Genomic DNA, 19,619 nt, shown 5'->3' with positions numbered 1-19,619 from the left:
TTTCGGTATGAATTAATAATGTAAAGATTAGGAGTGTTTAATTTCATTCAAATATTTCTGTAAGAAGTTATATTTGGCCTTTTTTGACACGTAATTGTTTCGTATATACATAAAAGGAGTAAATTGAATTTGTAACAATTTTTCGCAGCATTTTAATTTTCCTCAACCTGATCAGTTCTATCAATTCAGTTCTGCAACGCTGAATCGATAATCTTCCCGGTTAAAATTCATTTTCCACAAACAAAAAAGCTTTTACCTGTTCCGTCAATCTACTGGAACTGAATAAATTAACGGTAACATTATACATGCAGTATTAAGAGGTTCGCTTTACTGCTACATATTGGTCCGAATACATCAGTTTTAAATATTCAAGTCATTTTATTTAATATTCAATCGAATATTAAAAAGTACAAGTAAAAAAAAGATTTTTTATAACTGAAATAGTAAATTAAAAATAAAATTATATATGATATACCAAAGCCAACCTTATTATTACAGAATGAAAGCAGCAATATCGTTGTATACGTACAATACTATCAGTAAGTTAACGTCTACTACTGAGTCTACTACTATCTACAAGAGCCTACAAACCATAAAACTCATGACATTTTTAGAGTGCCTTCGTTATTTTTCTATCACCTAGTTATCTTTTATTAAGCCACTTAGTTTACTAGTCTAGTCCTACGTAAAAATCTAAGTATAACTAGTATGAATATTGAGTATTTTCTTTTTTATATTCCCACTAGTTGTCACCCGCGACTCCGTCCGCGCGGAATTTAAAAAAAAACTTAATTAGTAGCCTATGTGTTCTTCAAAACTATGTTCTCTATACGAAATTTCAAGGAGAGCCATGCAGCCGTTCTGGAGATACCTTCAAACAAACATACATCCATCCAAACATTCGCATTTATAATATTAGTAAGATTTAGCCAAGTGCATTTATTGGTTGATGTCAACATGAAAATTAATATTTGTATGTGTTCTTAGACATACTCGTATATTTAATCTTACTAATAATATAAATGTGAAAGTTTAGATGTTTGGATGGATGAACGGATGGATGTTTGATTGAAGGTATCTTCGGAACGGCTGAACTGATCTTGATGAAATTCGGTATAGATGTAGAACATAGTCTAGAAGAACGCATAGGCTACTTATTAAGTTTTTTTTATTTTAATTTTGCGCGGACAGAATCGTGGGCAAAAGCTAGTACAATAATAAATCAAAGTACTTGTGCCGTTAACATAATCAAATCAGTATGATTTATTAGTTCATATACGGTATGCTTATTCCACCGCGCATAGGAACAATGATTCTATTGTGTGGTACTCGCGACGGCATTTCATTAGTTCAACCTTCTACTCTTTACGCTACTATTTATAAACAATATTATTTTAATTATTCTTTACACAATACCACCGCAACACTAATTTTAAACGATGTAATTTACTATTGCCTTTCGGCTTAAGAAATGATTCGAACATTTTTCAGATTATTATTTAAGTATATGTCTATTGTATATACAAGTATAGAACTGTCTATATTTCATTCTATAAGTTACTATACAATTCTTACTCTATGGCCAAAACATTTATGGGTTAAGCAAATATTACCATAACTGTTAATCTATATATATAAAAAAAAGTCGTGTTAGTTACACTATTTATAACTCAAGAACGGCTGAATCAATTTGACTGAAAATTGGTGGGCAGGTAGCTTAGAACCAGGAAAAGGACATAGGATAATTTTTACCCCGTTTTCTATTTTTCATTCCGCGCGGACAGAGTCGCGGGTAAAAGCTAGTAGTTTATAAAATTATTAGAATTTAAGACAGATTTTGGTACTTGGAAAGCGCATCCAAAACAAGTTTGACTGCAAAATATTTATGGTTACTAATTTCACTACAGTTTTTCATTTTAATAGCATCATGTTTTATTTAGTAAAACAAAAGAATGCAAGATCTAGTAAAAGCCTTCCAATATAGAACAGAACATCTGACAGTTTACGGCAAGATTGAATGTTAAAATATAACAATCGATGTAGAGTTGTAGAGCAAAGTTGTAAAGAATTTGCAAAAATATAATTCAAGTTATCCTGAAGTGAAGAGTTGGAGGAAAAGTTCGGTAAGTAATCGGCCCCGAGGGAGCAATGTTGAATCTTTCACTCACTTTAACGCCTAACGCCAAAATCGAACCTTTTCTCAGTACTTCGATATTGTGTAAAAGTCGTATTTTTACAATGGTACTATGTAGATTTTCTATTTAAATATACTTTGTATTTTTTATTTTAAAAAATCAAGAAAATGATAGATACTAAATTTTAATAAACGAATATTTCACAAATTACCTAATTATTTTTGGCAAATATATCTTTGACTATTGACAAATATAAACACAATTTAAATCACTTAAACACATTGAAAGCTTAGAGAGATGTTGCTTGGCATTTTGACGTTAATTTCGCCTCGTATTATGATGCAACTTCAAACCCTCGCCGTCGCCATCACCGTGTCACTCACAGCCCGCCGTTATTGCAGCAGATAATTCAGCTGACTCACTATCGATAGATGCAGACGCTAATTAATTTCTAAAATTTACTGCTAGTTAATCGGTAAATGGTTTTAGCTTCCCCTTAGTGTTGATTTATCTCACTAAATGTACACTGGTTTAATCAATAAACAATTTGAATAAGGCAATTAGAATTTGTGCATCTGTATAGAAAATATTTTAACCTAACCGTTTTACGTCGGCGTCAGGACAGCTGAATAATTTAAGATGCTTTGATTATTCATGATATTTAACAGTGATAGATCCCGCAACAATATTTGTTAGGTGCAATACCACGACCACACAGAAGACAGGCGTGAAGTGGAAGCAATTCCGCGTTTCGTCTGATAAGTGTGGTGCCGGAGGCCTAATTTTAGTCCTTCCCTTCCCATCCTTTTCTAATTAGGAAAGGATGGGAAGAAGAAGTGGATTTGGCGGAGGAAAGGACGCACAGGAAGGGGAAATATTCTCTTTATGTGCGTCCCCTTCCTCGTTGATTAGAGGCAGGTAACGCATCATCATTTGCGGATGTCTAAGGGCAACGGTCGCCTCGCTATTTCGGCGAATCCAGGTGGCCGTTTGCTCGTTTGCCACCTTTTGATATAAAAAGGACATATTAAGAGGCTGTGAAATTCTTCATAGATAGCAATAAATTCTAAAGTCTACAGAGTTATACCAATATAATATCTTTAGTCAGAGGACTTTTCGAGTAAAATTTTTAGACCTTATTGTTGAATAGTACAAAATAATGAGAAGTAAGTTCAACGCAACGTATAATGGTGTTTAAACGGCCCTCGCGAATGAGACTAATACAGCCGAACAATTTAATGAGGATTGACTATTCATAGCACATTCGAGCGGCTTATCGCTCCGCTACTCCTGATTTAAAGTCTAATTATTCTGAGCTCTCACCCGTGACGGCCGACACTCCACTACGTAATGACAAAGATGGCCGACTCGAAAAAGGGACAATATTCAACAACAGAAAATGCTACTTACAAAAATTACATAGTAATTGATTTAAACATTCTATTGTGCATTGTTTGGAATAATCAATAGGAGACGATCGAGAAATTATCGGGATTAAGTTTGCAATCAGTATTTTTTACAGACTGGGTTCATTCCATTGAAAGATTTTAATAACACATTTACATTTTTTGGATCACAATAATTTTAATGTCATGATAAATTAGTGACTTGAAGCGAAACGAAGCCTTTCCTTTTATTGAGTAAAATCCATTTTTACAACAAGTTAAAAATTAAAATAGAACATGTAACATAATTTAACTTAAAATAAGTGAAAATATGCAAGAAGCATACTTTGTATCCGATATTACTCGGTCTCAGTTGACAGCTTTTACGTCGCTATAAATGATAGGTATAATGAGCAGGTAAACGAATTCTCTTCGAAAATATTTCCTAAATTTTAAATCAGGGACGACAAGATGTCCGGACATGTAACATCTAAGTAAAATTCGTCGCTAAAATATCTTACGTGGAATATAAAGGAAATTTTCCGTAGGTTTTCCGTTGACGTTTAATTTCTTGTGGCAATTTATCAAGTTGCAACAGATACGTGTCTAAGATTTCCGGATACGTTTACGTAACAATTGTGGAGCAGCAGGAACCCGCAAGAATGTAACGTCAGCGAATACGTCCAGCTCGTGGCTGAATTAACATTTTTAAATTAAAATGGCATAATTCCACAAACGTTCGGACACACAATTCTTTGTATGAACGTATATCTTACTTCTTACTAATTTATAAATGCCAATGTTTGGATGGATGGATGTTTGTTTTAAGGTATCTTCAGAACAACCCAACGGATATCGATGAAATTTGGATATATAGATGTAGCATATAGTCTGGAAGAACACATAGGCTACTTATGTTTTTTTTTTAATTCCCCGCGGATTGAGTCGCGGGCGACTACTAGTGATGTGTTCTTTTTATTTATTTGAATGCCTCGTCCGAATAAACTGCATCATTTAACAAAAATTAGACAACGAACAAGTCTAATAACGTCTCTTCTTATAATTGTGTAATATGAATGGAATATACGACCACTTTTAAGTGGTGAAAAATAACCTAAAAATAATTATGTGAACAGAAATAATACCACAAATTGTAATACAAACGCTTTTATTAAATAAATACTTAAGTTACAATTAGTGTTATGAGAACATTAGATCGTAACAAACGGAATGTGGTCGCTAGCTATCCTACGTGATGCGTTAAATGGATACGTAAATGCTGCCCAGTACAATGAATTTAACTAATGCAACGGCTGAATTCAAACAACATACACAATGAAATATAAACCTTAGCAACGATAACATAAAGATAATTACATAATAACATTTGTTTTTATTCAACACATTAAATATAAACAGTAGTACAAAATTAAATTCGTTTTCTATTGCTTTATATTTTTTATTATATTAAATGTTAACTTTAAAAGAAATTTTTATTTTAACAATATATCAAAATATTTAAGTGCATCAAAATTTATTACAGCTGAAACAAACATATATAAAATGTACGATATATATTTTGATAGTTTAATTTTTTTTTTAATTTTGCAAAGAAATTCTAATTGATATGTTCTTATGAGATATTAAACATTCCAATTTATTGCTATAACTGCCTTCATTATAAATTATATATCACTATAATTTAATATAGTTATTTTTTTGTATAAAAATTAATTAATCTTGGTAATACCTAATACTAGTTTCGTTCATATATTTTTGGCTTTTTATAAATATGGCGCAGTGTCAACATTCTAACATAAAGTATATAAATTCAAAGCCATTTAAAATATATAATGTTTTATAACCTAATATGTAATTACACAAAGCTGCCATTATCACTTTTATATTTAAAAAAAAAAAAAAACAGATATTTTAGGTAATAATTAATAAGTCACAGAGGCTCTTACACTTTGAACAGTGTAAATGTGAATTTAACCGTGGGGTTACACATTTTGTTGAAAGTACTTTTACCTATTTTTTTTTAATAATATTAAACACATATAATTTATACTAATATCATATATGTATATCTTTAACTAAATAAAAACTGCTACACTGACGGACAATTCATTCTGTGTCGGCACCGACCTGAAGATCCTCCGAAGGTTACGAAACTAGTCGGTGCCAGCAACCCATAAAGTGTACGGGAGTGTAGCCGTTTTTATTTTATTTATAATAATCTCACAAAAGTTTAACATTTTAAGTATATTTTTAATAATAATATATTACTTTATCTTCAATATATTACTTATCGTGAATTTCTGAGATCTTAATCCCTTTTTAAAACATATTGTTATCTTTTTTGTCAAAGATAATGACAGAGATTTTAGTATCAGAAACCTACGATTATTCTGCAATTATATTAAATAAGGCTTTATCAATATGATAATCTGAAATAATAATAATTAACCATAATACATTTCTATATGCGTAATAACAATATTATTTAAGGTTCGACAAGATAGGCATTTATAAATTTAATTGCCTAAACACAATGAATTACAAAATAATCTTATATAATGATAAATTTGACTTGTTGTTAATATAAATTTTCCTTTTTTTGTAGTTTTAAAGATGACATAGTCTTAATTAATCAAACCATTCAAATATGTAATTATTATAATCAGATTTCAATTTCAATTTCAATTTTGAACCTTCAAATCTCTACTTACAGCGTTTGGAAAAACAATAATTAACTGTCGCATTAATAGTCGTTTAATAGTTACACTAAGGAACCTCCTTCCGTAGCTATTTAATGACTCGGCAGTATAAAGTAAGACCGGTCTATGATATAAATTACTATATCATACAAAAATATATGTAGTTTAACAACATCTAGCACTAACCTTTTAATATAATATTTTAGTTTGAAAGAAGCAATATGTTTAAAAGTGGATTTCTGAGACTAAAATCTCCATTTAAAACATATTATTGTTATCTCTATTTTGTCCGAGATACTGACAGGGATGACGATATGTTTTATAAAGAGATTGTCTCAGAAACCAACCGAGTGATATAATTTAAGAATAGTTTTATTTATAACCCTATCGTATCATTTTATATTTTAAATCACATTATATCTTTAATATTTAATAAAAACAATTTAATTGTGAAAAATTTATTTTAATTTGGCATACATTTTTATTTAATAGTTTTTTTGTTCAACAAGAACGGAATGGCTCTAATAAATATATACAAATTCAACTATCTAAGACCACATTCATAAATTTACTGATTTCTTTGATGGCACAACGCGAAATGAATTCGAATATAATGTCTTGAACAAATCTTGAAAATTATTATCCGGGAATAGATTAATTAAAGTTGCTGAAACAAATGATAAAATGTTTTAAGTTACAAATTAAAACCGCCTTCTATTTCTAAATTATTTTAAGTATATTCTAGTCAAGAAAATAGATATAATTATGTAAAAAAATAAACATTTCCTACCTTCTAACAGGACATAGATCAATCGCCTGTTGATTTCTTCTGTTTGTAACATGTCAAAGACTGACAGCAGTCCGCGTCGCGCCGCGTCAGACCCCACAATATGACGTAAGTCATCTACATGTCAAATTACAAACAAACTTACGCATGGTAACAATTATATCTTACTAATATTATAAATGCGAGCGAGCGATGGATGGATCGATAGATGGATGGACGGTCGGACGGTCGGACGGTCGGTCGGTCGGTCGTTCGGTCGTTCGTCAGTCGGTCGGTCGGCGGTCGTTCGTTTGTTAGTTTGTTTGTTTGTTTGTTTCTGTGTATGTATGTTTGTTTGTTTGTTTGTCTGTTTCTTTGTATGTTTGTTTGTTTCTTTGTATGTATGTTTGTATGTTTGTTTGTCTGTTTCTTTGTATGTTTGTTTCTTTGTATGTTTGTTTGTTTATTTGTTTGTTTGTTTGTATGTTTGTTTGTTTGTTCAAGGCAACAACTAGTGAAATTATAAACATTGATTATTTTTCAAAATTCTGTAAAGATTAATTAGAACCTTACCAGAAGCGGCGGAGAGCAAGGCCACTTTAGCTGCTACCCTCGTTCTTGCTTTTGTTGCGGAATCTCTCGCGTTATATTTGGAATTGTTGCGACTGGTCAACCATTGTCTATAATACATATATATGTCAAATTTACCATCAATAAAAATTAAAAATTGAAATTATAGTATAATTTCAAAAATACAACCCTAGCTGTTGCTGACAAAAACATCTAAAGAAGGAAATGTAACATAAACACAAACTTACTTAAATGTTTTTAGATAATGAACTACATTCCGAGGCGATGTTAGAGAGGAGACCAGCTCCAATACTTTTCTGTGAACAAGACCAAATACAAATGAATACAAAACAAAACCTTGATAACTAATATTACAGCCAAACTCAGGGTTGATTAAATGATTACTTAAGCAGTGCCTAAGTGTAGAATGTTTTCGTTAACGGACTCCCTTAATAAATTTACGCTCGTAAAAGTCATACGTAACATGCGTACAAAATGTTACATATACGTAAAGTATAACTCTTTTCAAATATTTTGGCCGCCCAAAGTCCCAAGGCCCCTCATGCCGCTTTGCCCCGCTACACCTAAAATTGAGTTCTGTGCAGCAACTCACGCGAAGTTAAGAGCAGCTAACATATTTATACAGAAATATACTTACTTGTTAACTCTATCAGCTATCAATGTCCGTACCGGCGCGAGCAACCGCCGCCTCAGCCATAGGCCTCGTATACCGAGAACTTCCTCCAATAATCGCAACGCAACACTTTCGTCCCCGTCCTACGAATGTAGACATTATCCACAAGTATCATAAGGTAGTATTTTGACTTTGAAAGGTCGCCTACAAGTTTTAAGGGTTACCAGTGAACAAAATTTTCCTAACTTCTTCCGTAAATTGTCTGTTCAACTCCACGCAATTGATTTGCAAATTATAACCGGAGTTCTTTACTATTTAAATCGATACTTTCAAACACAGTGGCAAATTAACCGAAATTTCATAACATAATGCGTGATATTTTATGGAATTGTGAATGGCAATATTAATTCGTGCAGCTGCCTCATTGGTCAAAATATGACGCTGTAAAGATGACATTATTAGGTCACATATTTTCTTTGTAGAACTATACAATCAAGCTGGAAAAAATAGGAATATTTTATGTCAAAACGTACATCTTGCCCGTCTGAAGAGTTTCCACTTTTAACCGCATCGTAGTTTTCACCACTTTTCCCTTGGAATACTTTAGATATGCCTGTTAATAAAAAATGTCTAGTATGTTATAAAGACAAGTTTCAAAGTTTTGACAGTTTTAAAATAAAAATAGTAGTTCAATTTTAATTTAACTGAAATTAAAATTTTCTAGAAACATTTTAACTATTATTAATTGAATTTTTATAAATTAAATTAGTACAAATAAATATGTTAATTATACCGTCCATAACACCATCAACTGTGTTCACAAACTGATCAGGCATGTTCTTCAGAGTCCTCATACCGGCTCTTATTGAATTTACAAATAGACCATCAAACTGCAAACAAATTCAACATTTATTCTATTTGTAAGCTATTTTGAATAAAAAAATATTCTTTTAGAAAACTGAGCAATTAATTTATCAAATATTATTTAGTTATCACTGATTTAATTCCCTTTTTTTAATGTATTTGGTTACTTTTTGCTAGAAAAGGTTTATAAATATTATCTAATTTTACAAAAGAATATATTAATAAAATACCGTATTTCCATGTCTCTCCGTCTGTATTTCAGGACTGAGGAAACCTCCCAAATAATCCTGAGACAGCAGAGCCATGTACCTCGCGTCCATCGCTATACTTGTCAGACTCTGCAAGTAACTATTCAACATCCTCTTGCGACTCTCTAGAACAGATCTTGAAGTGTTCTGGAAGGTTTTCTTTGCAGGAAACGATAGGTTGCCTAGTTCTGGCCACTGCAAAAGTATAATAATATTATAATTGTAATTAAATCTTACTAATATTATAAATGCGAAAGTTTAGATGTATGGATGGATGGATGTTTGTTAGAAGATATCTCCAAATCAGCTTCATCGATCTCAATGAAATTTGACATACATATAGCTTGGAAGAACACATAGCCTGCTAATTGTGTTTTTTTAATTCTGCATAGACAAAATCACAGGCGAAAGCTAGTTATATATAAAATGCCTAATAACCTTTTCCTTTATAGATGTATGCAGGTCATAGAAATCGCTATATCGCCTGTAAATATGCCACACCTCGTTGTCTGATATCCGAGTGACCGCAATAGCGTAGATGCCGAATGTACGTCCCTTGTCTTGTACCAACGCTATATAAAAAAAATAAAAACATCGATCATATTTAAGACGAAAAAACAGTTTGAACAATTGGATGATAATTTATCCCCACATAAACTAATCTGAAATCAAATTATGTAGTACATTTACTATAAATAAACACATGATATAACTTACCCGTTTCTATAATATACGCTGACAATGGGGAGTACATATTCTTCGCTCTTTGTGTGATCTCAGAATGTGAGAGTGACAACGTGTTAGAGTAGGACGACGATAAGCTAGAAGGACCTGTAAATAAACATTTAAATATTAGGTCCTTACATATGAAATTGGCGTTTTTCGTACTGGCCACTTTAATCACGAATTTCTCCTCTTTGGTAAGGAATTCCAAATTCAAATTTGTACAGCTATAGACTCATGTATTTGTGGTTCGATGACCGTCATTCATTTGTTTTTTTTCTTCTGTTTTTTTCTGTTTACGTCACTCATTTTACAAAATGGAAAACTTAAAATATCGCATTATTTACGAGTACGAGTTCCGCCGTGGCACTAGTGCTGCGGAAACGACTCGAAGGGTGAATGATGTGTATGGCGGTCGTGTTGCAAAAGAAAACACAATTCGTTTTTGGTTCCAACGTTTTCGTTCTGGATATTTCGATCTGCAGAACAAGCCCCGTGGACGGCCTGAGACTCAAGTTGATAATGAAGAGTTGAAGGCTATTGTGGAAGCGGATCCATCGCAAACCACGTCCGAGTTAGCTGCAGGCTGCGATGTTAGTGATAAAACTGTTTTAATTCACTTGAAGCAAATTGGGAAGATTAAAAAGCTTGAAAGGTGGGTACCTCACGAATTGACTGAAGCAAACCGGCAAACGCGCGTCGACTGTTGCGTTACATTACTAAACCGGCACAATAATGAAGGTATTTTAAACCGAATCATTACCTGTGATGAAAAATGGGTTCTTTACGATAATCGGAAGCGCTCAGCGCAATGGTTGGATCCTGGCCAGCCAGCCAAATCCTGCCCCAAGCGAAAATTAACCCCAAAAAAGTTACTTGTAAGAGTTTGGTGGACTAGTGCCGGTATTGTTCATTACAGTTTTCTCAAATCTGGCCAGACTATTACGGCTAATGTCTATTGTCAGCAATTGCAAACCATGATGGAAAAGCTAGCGGCTAAACAACCTAGGCTGGTCAATCGCTCCACGCCACTGCTGCTTCACGACAACGCTAGACCACACACTGCGCAACAGACGGCTACTAAATTAGAAGAGCTTCAATTGGAAAGTCTAAGACATCCTCCGTACTCCCCGGACCTTGCTCCAACAGATTACCATTTTTTTCGAAATTTGGATAACTTCTTGCAAGGGAAAAAATTCAACTCCGATGGGGCAGTCCAAATCGCCTTCAAAGATTTTATTGATTCCCGTCCGACTGGTTTTTTTAGTAAAGGGATCAATGAACTACCTATGAGATGGCAAAAGTGCATAGAAAATAATGGTTCATACTTTGATTAATTAAATATATTATATTAAAAAATATTCGACTTTTTGTTCCTCCCATACAAAACGCCAATTTCATATGTAAGGACCTAATACATAACCCAATCCAAAGGACAGCCTAAATCTTGACGAAACGAAATCAAAAATACGTGGCATATTCAAAAATGTACCGCTAGATGGCGTTAGTATCAAAATAACACACGCCAAAGACATACCTGAGCTCTCATTGATCATCCTCTGCGCTAAGTTGCCCACCACATCGGAACGCGACCGGTTGTGTCGCGAACTAGACAATGGTATGCCATCGGCTGGAAATTTAAATTTATTTCTAGATTTACTTTAAATAGTAGACTGAAACTGAAATACTTTTTAAAATAACTTATAAATATACCAAATATCGATTAAAAATCGCTAACTATCATAAGAACACCGAACTAGCGACTACCACTCGTTAGAGACGCGTAAATTTAATTCTTTGCAAGTTAAAGTGTAAAGTTCTACAAATTTTGTAAGCGATAAGGTCCGATAATCTAAATTTACTATAATTTTTTTTTAATACCTCTAATAAATACTAAAAATATGTAATACCTATTCTTATCATCTATTTAATCAAACTACATAATATAAGAGTATATAATACCAAACATATGGCACTTAGGGAGAGTATGATTCTTGTTACAAGGCACTCTTCGAGCAAAAGAGCGAGGGAAGGTGTTACTCTTTTTCGGGAGCTCGTATTTGAGTTTCGATTTAAAAAATAACTTTGGTAATTGTGTTAGACATGACTTCATTATTTTCTTGCATTTATCTGAAGAGTTTAATATGTAATTTGTATTCAAAAAACGACTGCACACATAAATAGTAATAATGGACAAGCCAATCTTACTAATATTGTAAATGCGAATGTTTAGATGGATGGATGGATGGATGTTTGTTTGAAGGCATCTCCGGAACGGCTCAACAGATCTTGATGAAATTTGGCACAGTTTTAGAACATAGTGTGGAAAAACACAAAGGCTACTTGTAAAGTTTTTTTTTTTAATTCCGAGCGGACGTAGTCGCAGATAACAGCTAGTTTGTATATAAAGTTAACAAATCTATATATATAAAAGTAAGTCGTGTTAGTTACACTATTTATAACTCAAGAACGGCTGAATCGATTTGACGGAAAATTGGTGGGCAGGTAGCTTAGAACTAGGAGACGGGACATAGGATAGTTTTTATCCCGTTTTCTATTTTTTATTCCGCGCGGACGGAGTCGCGGGTAAAAGCTAGTATTTTATAAACTAATTTACCTGCATACTTCTTTGTATCCGTCTTGTAATCTCTTTTATGTACGTCACTGTAAAAATTAAACATATTATTTTCAAAGAAATGGATAAAAATTATTAATTAAAGATATTTGTACCTATTTTTTCTTTCCAAACCATCTGTTTCGTTATCCATCATAAAATCTGACTGCCATGATGGATCATCCTGGAAAGAAACAGTTATCTGGTACTGATTTTTGTACGAAACATAAATGTTAATCAAAATATTCTAGTATTTACTCATATAAAATCTATTCTAGCAATTTTTGACTAATCAAGGGGACATTTTTATTTGAAACATTATAATACAATCGAACCTGGATAAAAGAGAATCCAAGGGATGGTGATATTGTTCTCGCTTATAAAGGTTTCATTTTAATCCGAATTTCTAACTTCCAGGTTCGACTGTATTTCTGTAGCTGTAGTCTCAAAACTTACCTCTAAAGCATCACAAACGCATTTCTGTACATCGTCAAAGCAAGTCACCGGATTCTTGGTGAAATCCTCTCCTTCAGTTGTGATCTTCCTGACGAGATCCGAGTGACAGTTCTCCGGCACACCCATTACAGGAGGTCGGTTAGGACCCAAGTATAAATCACATAGCTCTAATGCTGAGGACCTTAAGTTATCTAACACAGCTTTTGAGGTATGAGGCGCATCTGCAATATAAGTTAGAACTCTGTTTTCATTATATGAATTGGTGTAACTTTTTAATAAATAACTTTCTTTAACCACATTATCATGTAAAATATATAAGCTTTCAAAACAGTAACCGTCAATCATTAACATTTAATTCTATTAAGATTAAGGAAGGACTTTATCTTTCCACATTACGTACATCTTGTACTAAATTAGTTAAAAATATAATTATAAAATGTTAATACCTGTTTCATTAAGTTCAATCTCAAGCAAATACTGAGCATTTGATTTCCAAGCCGCTGTAGCTCTGATAAATTTCAACGATCTCATCACTTCTTCGGACACTTTCTCCGTAGTACTACTTGTAGTTGCCCCTGTTAGATATGATATATTATAACCAATAATCAGCTCTAATAGGCTCACAGCTTACCCTAGGTTAGGAGTGACTAGGCTATCAATCACACTGACTCAGTGCGGGTTGACTTACACATATCTTTAAATTTCTTTTCAGATATTTGGTTGCTTGACGATTTCTTTCACCGTAACAACTTTGGATAAATGTACATATGTAAATTGAAAAAAAAAAAAAAACACATCGGTACATGTTGGGATTCGGACCCAGGACTTGTAGATTACAAGTCAAGCGCTTAACCCCTAAGCCACCGAGGCTCTCATATTATAAATAGTTATCCAAGAGATACAAGAACTCAGATTATGTGGAAGACCAGGCTTTCCAAATGTTTAGGCTAAATGCTATTTTTATTTGTAATATTAAAATTTGTTACCTTCCTGCGGTCCCAAAGTAGCCCTTTTAGCTTGTATAATTCTAGATAGATATTGTAGTGATGACAATTTTTGTCTATCCTGTAAGTCCCACTCCCCTGCACTGTCGCGAGAATGCTGTAATATATAAAAACTATTTCATTAAAACACATATAAATTTCAATATGTAAGTCCAGCAGTATTGCATTAGATTATACTTTTTAATAAAAAAAAATACTGTCTTACTAATTTCTGTATATCCTTTTGTACAAGCTCTAAAGTAGCATCTAACTCCTCAGCATCACCACAACATCTTATCACTAATAAAAACAGCTCTGACGATAAACAAGAATCCCGACAACACTGTAAATACAAAAAAAATATATTTAACCTGTGATATATGGCAACACTCAAATTAATTACAACAGATTATAAATATAAATCTATTTAAATTAATTTTATATAAGCCTTTGTTAAATAATGAAAATCCGTTGGGTAGTTTTTGAGTTTATTATGTTCAATTAGACAAAGAGATGTAATTATTTTTCATTTAAACTAGGTTAGTTTTAATTATTAATGATACTTACAGTTTTTATAATTGTTCTATTTATATTATCTGGGTCACTGAGTAAATCAATCAGAGGTCGTAAAACAACCGCCGATACTAAATCAATTAATATTATTTTTAAAGCATGACATTTCCAAGCCTCTTCGGGAGCTATCAGGTACAAAACAGCTTCGGAAATTTCACTCAATAACGCTGAAATAATAACCAGTAAGATATATTGAAGGTTCATTCAAATTATCAACAGATATTTTGTGTATTTTTTTGGCACCCATTATTTTTTCTTAATATCTTGAAAACACAATTTTTACCATTTTCTTTTTCAGGATCTGTACAAAATGTATCCCTGCATATTTGTTTATTTTCCATAGAACATTCTAAATCAAAAAATAGGTCTATTAAACTTTTATTATTAATACTTTCAGAGCTGCCGTAAAATTTCGATTTGCCATATGATTGTGAATCTGAAACAAAAATTTAATACGAAACAATTAGATCATTTCTATAAAGTCATCTTACAAATTTATTTCTCACTAGCTGTCGCCCGCGACTCCTTCCGCACGGAATCGAAAAAAGTCTGCATTAGTAGTCTATATGTACTTTCAGAATATGATCTACATCTATGCCAAATTTCATTGCCATCCTTTGAGGTGTTCTGGAGATACCTTCAAACAAACTTCCATCCATCCATCCATCTAAACATTAGCATTTATAATATTAGTATGATTTACTTTACGTTAATAATAATAATTATATAATACCTGGTAACCAGGACAAATCTGTTTCACTTTTGTTCCTCCTGTGTAGTTTCTTTTCTTCTTGCTTTTTTGGACTTTGTTTTGAATTCCCATTTGACATATCTTTGGCACTCAACAACTGTACATGTTTTAACCTAACTCTGGATTGTTTGAACAGCTTTAAATGTGTTGTTAATTCTTCTGGGAATCTTGTTGAAAGGAGATGAATCCAGTCTACACTTTTTACTCTGTAATAAAAGGGTATATATTAAGGGCTCGTAATTTATAAACTATGTTAGCTTAAAAATTAAGCATAGGCTTGTATACTTGGATTGTGTGAAAGGTAACATGATCAAGAAGGGGGTGACAATGGAGAAGACGGCAGTCAAATTGATATGGAGGATGGAAACCTGATGCACCGACCCTACATAGGTGATGATGAAGCTTGTATACTATAGCTACATAATATGGTAATTATTAGCTTATGCAACTAACTCTCATATGAAAAAAATTTCATGAGAAATTAAGACAATATTATTAAGCATAAAATTAGTGTATTTTTAGTTGGACAGCAGCTAATTTGAAGTAACTTTATATTGGTTAGTCATGTTCACAAAAAAATTGGTACTAGTTATCTTAAGTTTTATAAACAGGTTATCCTTGTTGATCTATCTGTCCACATTATTGCTGGTTGTGTAATATTTGTTATAGTTACTGTAAAGGTTTATTAAAGTGCAAGCCTAAAAAAACACAATTGCTCACAATGCTTGTTAGATTACCAATTTATTATAAATAACATTACCTATTGGCAACATTAGCTCCAGCAGTTAGCACCAACCGTTTAATTGAATGAGTGGGTAATTCCACATCATCTGTGATTATTTCATACCAAGGGTTGACATAGTCATTAATAATTATCACAATGATTTCATTCAAAAATGAATCCACCGTTTCACTGCCTGTTATTCTATTGTCAAATTTTGGGAGAGGTTCTTTACTTTCAAAGAGATCCTGAACCTGGAAAAAACATAGCTAATTTTGGATAATAAAAGTTATGAATTGACTAAATTTAAATTTAATCTAAATTTTTTAAGTAGAGTATTGGATGTCATTTTCAAATCTTTTTAAAGTATTCTCTATTTCCCTGCTAAGATATGTAAGTCTTAAGTGCATTCACACCATCCAACAAGGATGTCCACCAATTCTTAAATTTTAACCAAAGAGAACCAAGAAAACCAATTTCATTTCAAAGATATCAAGAGATGTAAGAAAGAAGATTAAAAATCATTACCTTTGAAGACTGTACAGTAAAATTAATTGGTTGCAAGGGATCATCTAAACAATCTATATCAACAGGAAAAATCTTTTTACTATCATAATTCAGGTACAAAATTGTAAACACCCTGTAAACAAATACACGTTAAGAGGTTTTATAACATTCACAAACAAGATAATCGCGTTAATAGTACAATATGTATATTAAATGACTACATTTACCCCACAATAAACGAAATAATAAACATAAGTATCGTTAAATACAATGCAAAACCAAGTAATGCAATTGTAATAACGGAAGCTAATGCAAACCACCCACAGATTCTTGGTACCATTTTTTATTCAGTGGGTCCCATTAATCATCTAAAGTATATAAGGGAAAATTAATATCTAAAAAGAGAAATCACGAAATGAACAACACTGCGACAGTTTACAAAAAATAAATATGTCAAAACATGACGTGCTACGTCAAAATGACATTTCAGACCATAGGGTTGCCGTATGCAAATTTTTGTAATGGCATGTTTAAAGACGAACCAATAATCTATAGTCAAGGTCAAGTGAAGTATTGCTTGATTTTCTCTTATTCCGAGTTCAACATGTTTTTTATCTCGATATTACGGTGAAATTGTAGTGAATCTCACTTCTGTTGCAAAAAAAAATGTATGTTATGGAGTAAACTAGGTATACCAAATAAAACAACAATTGTAACAGTATTCAGTTTTATTGAAATACAACACGACCACGTTAACTTTTATGCAGTATTATTAGTCTTTAGACTGCCTTATTTAATAATACTAATATAATTAATTTATTGTCAAACATGTCAAACAAACAACACGATCGCAACTTCATCATTTTTGATACATTTGTATAATTACAAAAAGTACGCCATTGCTTGAGGGTTCAGGAAGCTATTACATTTCCCTTTATATAAATAAAGTTAAACTCCTGGATACCGTGAGCGTAAATAATTATTTCAGACATGTTTTGCAGATGATGATGTTGGAACAACATAAATTAAATAACACGCTTTCTTTAACAGTTTAAACGATTACATCAAAAGTGCCATAAAATGTTTATCTAACAAATTGTGCTTAAAATACATAGAGAAGTATATAATACAATCCAATTCCTTAGGACATTTGATAATAAGTTAAAATGATTTGTTAAAATCCATAAAGAACTTTATCACGCGTGGAACACTCGTGGATGCCGTACTTAGGTCGAAATTTGGGACCACAAAACCAATCAAATTAACTTAAAATCAATAAAAAAAAATACAAACTAAATATATTCTTTGGATACACTCAATACTTCATTCAAAACCAAAATCTATTGTTTTTACAAATATAAATCGATTCCACGATCTTAGTCCATAAGAACCAAATAAAATTTATTTAAATGGTAATGGAACGATAAATTTCATCAATTTACTAAATATTTTAGGAACGATGTTAAAAGGTCTTACGATTAATAGAATCAAAGAGGAGATAAAAGATTAAAAAGGGTCGCCACCATATTTCCAAAGCTAAGCTAATAGTTTTAATGGTGAATAAAACCTAAGCTAAGAGTTTAAATATTATTAACTACCCTACAGAAATAAAAATTAGGAATACCTGAAATATATGCCATTTCACGAATATATGTTATTCCAAATGTTATGTCCAAAATCTAATACATGTTTACTTCAGAATTCAAATCTGACATTAACTATGAGAAATATGATGGCAATAATTATCAGAGAATTGTCAAAGGTAAAGTTGAAATTGTAATGTTAATTGGGAATTAGATATATTCTATCACTTATTTTAAAAAATTTCATAATGAGCTTTAAGACATTAAATTCATTTCTTCACAAAAGGTATCAAGATATTGCTATTCAGTTTCGTAACCCTTATTTTCGTTTAAATAATACTCGTGGCACTGGAATATTTAAATAACTTAATTGACTAAACATACATTCAAAGGAATATAAATGTACTTAACACGTTCAATGCTACGATTTTCACGGTCTGAGGGGCATTGGACGTGTTAATTAATTTATTCCGTAATTATTCTAATACACACAGACTCTTGTTAATGTTACATTTTAGTGTAACACTAACAAAATTTTACAAGTCAGATCTAACGTCCGTGCTATAAAGTTCCGTGAAAAATTACTGTCCGCAAGTTTCATATATCGAAGCCACTATTTTATAGATAACTAGCTTTTACCCGCGACTCCGTCCGCGCGGAATAAAAAAAATGCACACAAGATAAAAAAAGTTCCTATGTTCGTCTCCTAGTTCTAAGCTACCTCCCCATCAATTTTCAGCTAAATCAGTTCGACCGATCTTGAGTTATAAATAGTGTAACTAACACAACTTTCTTTTATATATAGATTTTAAAAAAATGATTTATCTATACATTTTGTAATATTTAACTGTTTGTATGTAATCAAAAAACAAAATTAAATTTCACTAACATAACGTATTTGCGTTGCCTTTCCAATTATATATAGAAAAATCCAATTTTTAAAATTTTTGTCTGTCCGCAAATCTGCGTTTGTTCCGGGTAATCTCCGAAACGGCTGGATCGATTTTTACAAGACTTGGACTGAAACGTAGCTGATGTATGCAGGAGCGACTTAGGCTATTTTTTTTCGCGCTGATGAAATCGCGGGCACCCGCTAGTCTATTCATAAATTTGAATTGCAAACTCGATAGCAGTAATGTTAAAACATTTTTCGGCTAGTACTAACTGTCCACAATAATATGAGTCCTACGATCTTAGAGTTATGAGAACGAGAGATCAGTTTATCAACTTGGGGACAGTAACTTATCGACACGGCTTGTTTGTAATTCATTGAAACATACTAATTAACTATAAGCACTGTGACATAAAGCAAGTAGTAATCATTTTGAGAACTCTTTATATGGACGAGAAAATTTGCTAGGAAACAAAGATAAACTAAACTTAGTA

General features: G+C 32.2%; 1 protein-coding gene across 1 annotated transcript; it reads right to left on the bottom strand.

Annotated features, from left to right (window-relative positions):
• Positions 1 to 6,722: 6,722 nt before the first annotated feature.
• LOC106718442 (sorting nexin-13-like) lies at positions 6,723 to 17,078 on the bottom strand. The gene is made up of 24 exons (XM_045686820.1): positions 16,878 to 17,078; positions 16,672 to 16,783; positions 16,183 to 16,397; positions 15,405 to 15,628; positions 14,955 to 15,107; positions 14,666 to 14,838; positions 14,325 to 14,441; positions 14,102 to 14,216; positions 13,562 to 13,690; positions 13,116 to 13,336; positions 12,776 to 12,843; positions 12,663 to 12,709; positions 12,013 to 12,175; positions 11,583 to 11,695; positions 10,040 to 10,153; positions 9,761 to 9,894; positions 9,305 to 9,517; positions 9,004 to 9,100; positions 8,744 to 8,823; positions 8,235 to 8,353; positions 7,825 to 7,893; positions 7,580 to 7,686; positions 7,031 to 7,144; positions 6,723 to 6,907 (listed from the first exon to the last, which is right to left on the bottom strand). Exons 1-24 carry the CDS (start codon positions 16,988 to 16,990, stop codon positions 6,801 to 6,803), a joined length of 3,117 nt encoding a protein of 1,038 aa, XP_045542776.1. The 5' UTR covers positions 16,991 to 17,078; the 3' UTR covers positions 6,723 to 6,800.
• Positions 17,079 to 19,619: the final 2,541 nt, after the last annotated feature.

This window comes from Papilio machaon, chromosome 4 (assembly GCF_912999745.1).
Source record: "Papilio machaon chromosome 4, ilPapMach1.1, whole genome shotgun sequence".
NCBI lineage: Eukaryota > Metazoa > Arthropoda > Insecta > Lepidoptera > Papilionidae > Papilio > Papilio machaon.
This window is presented reverse-complemented; position numbering and strand designations above follow the sequence as displayed.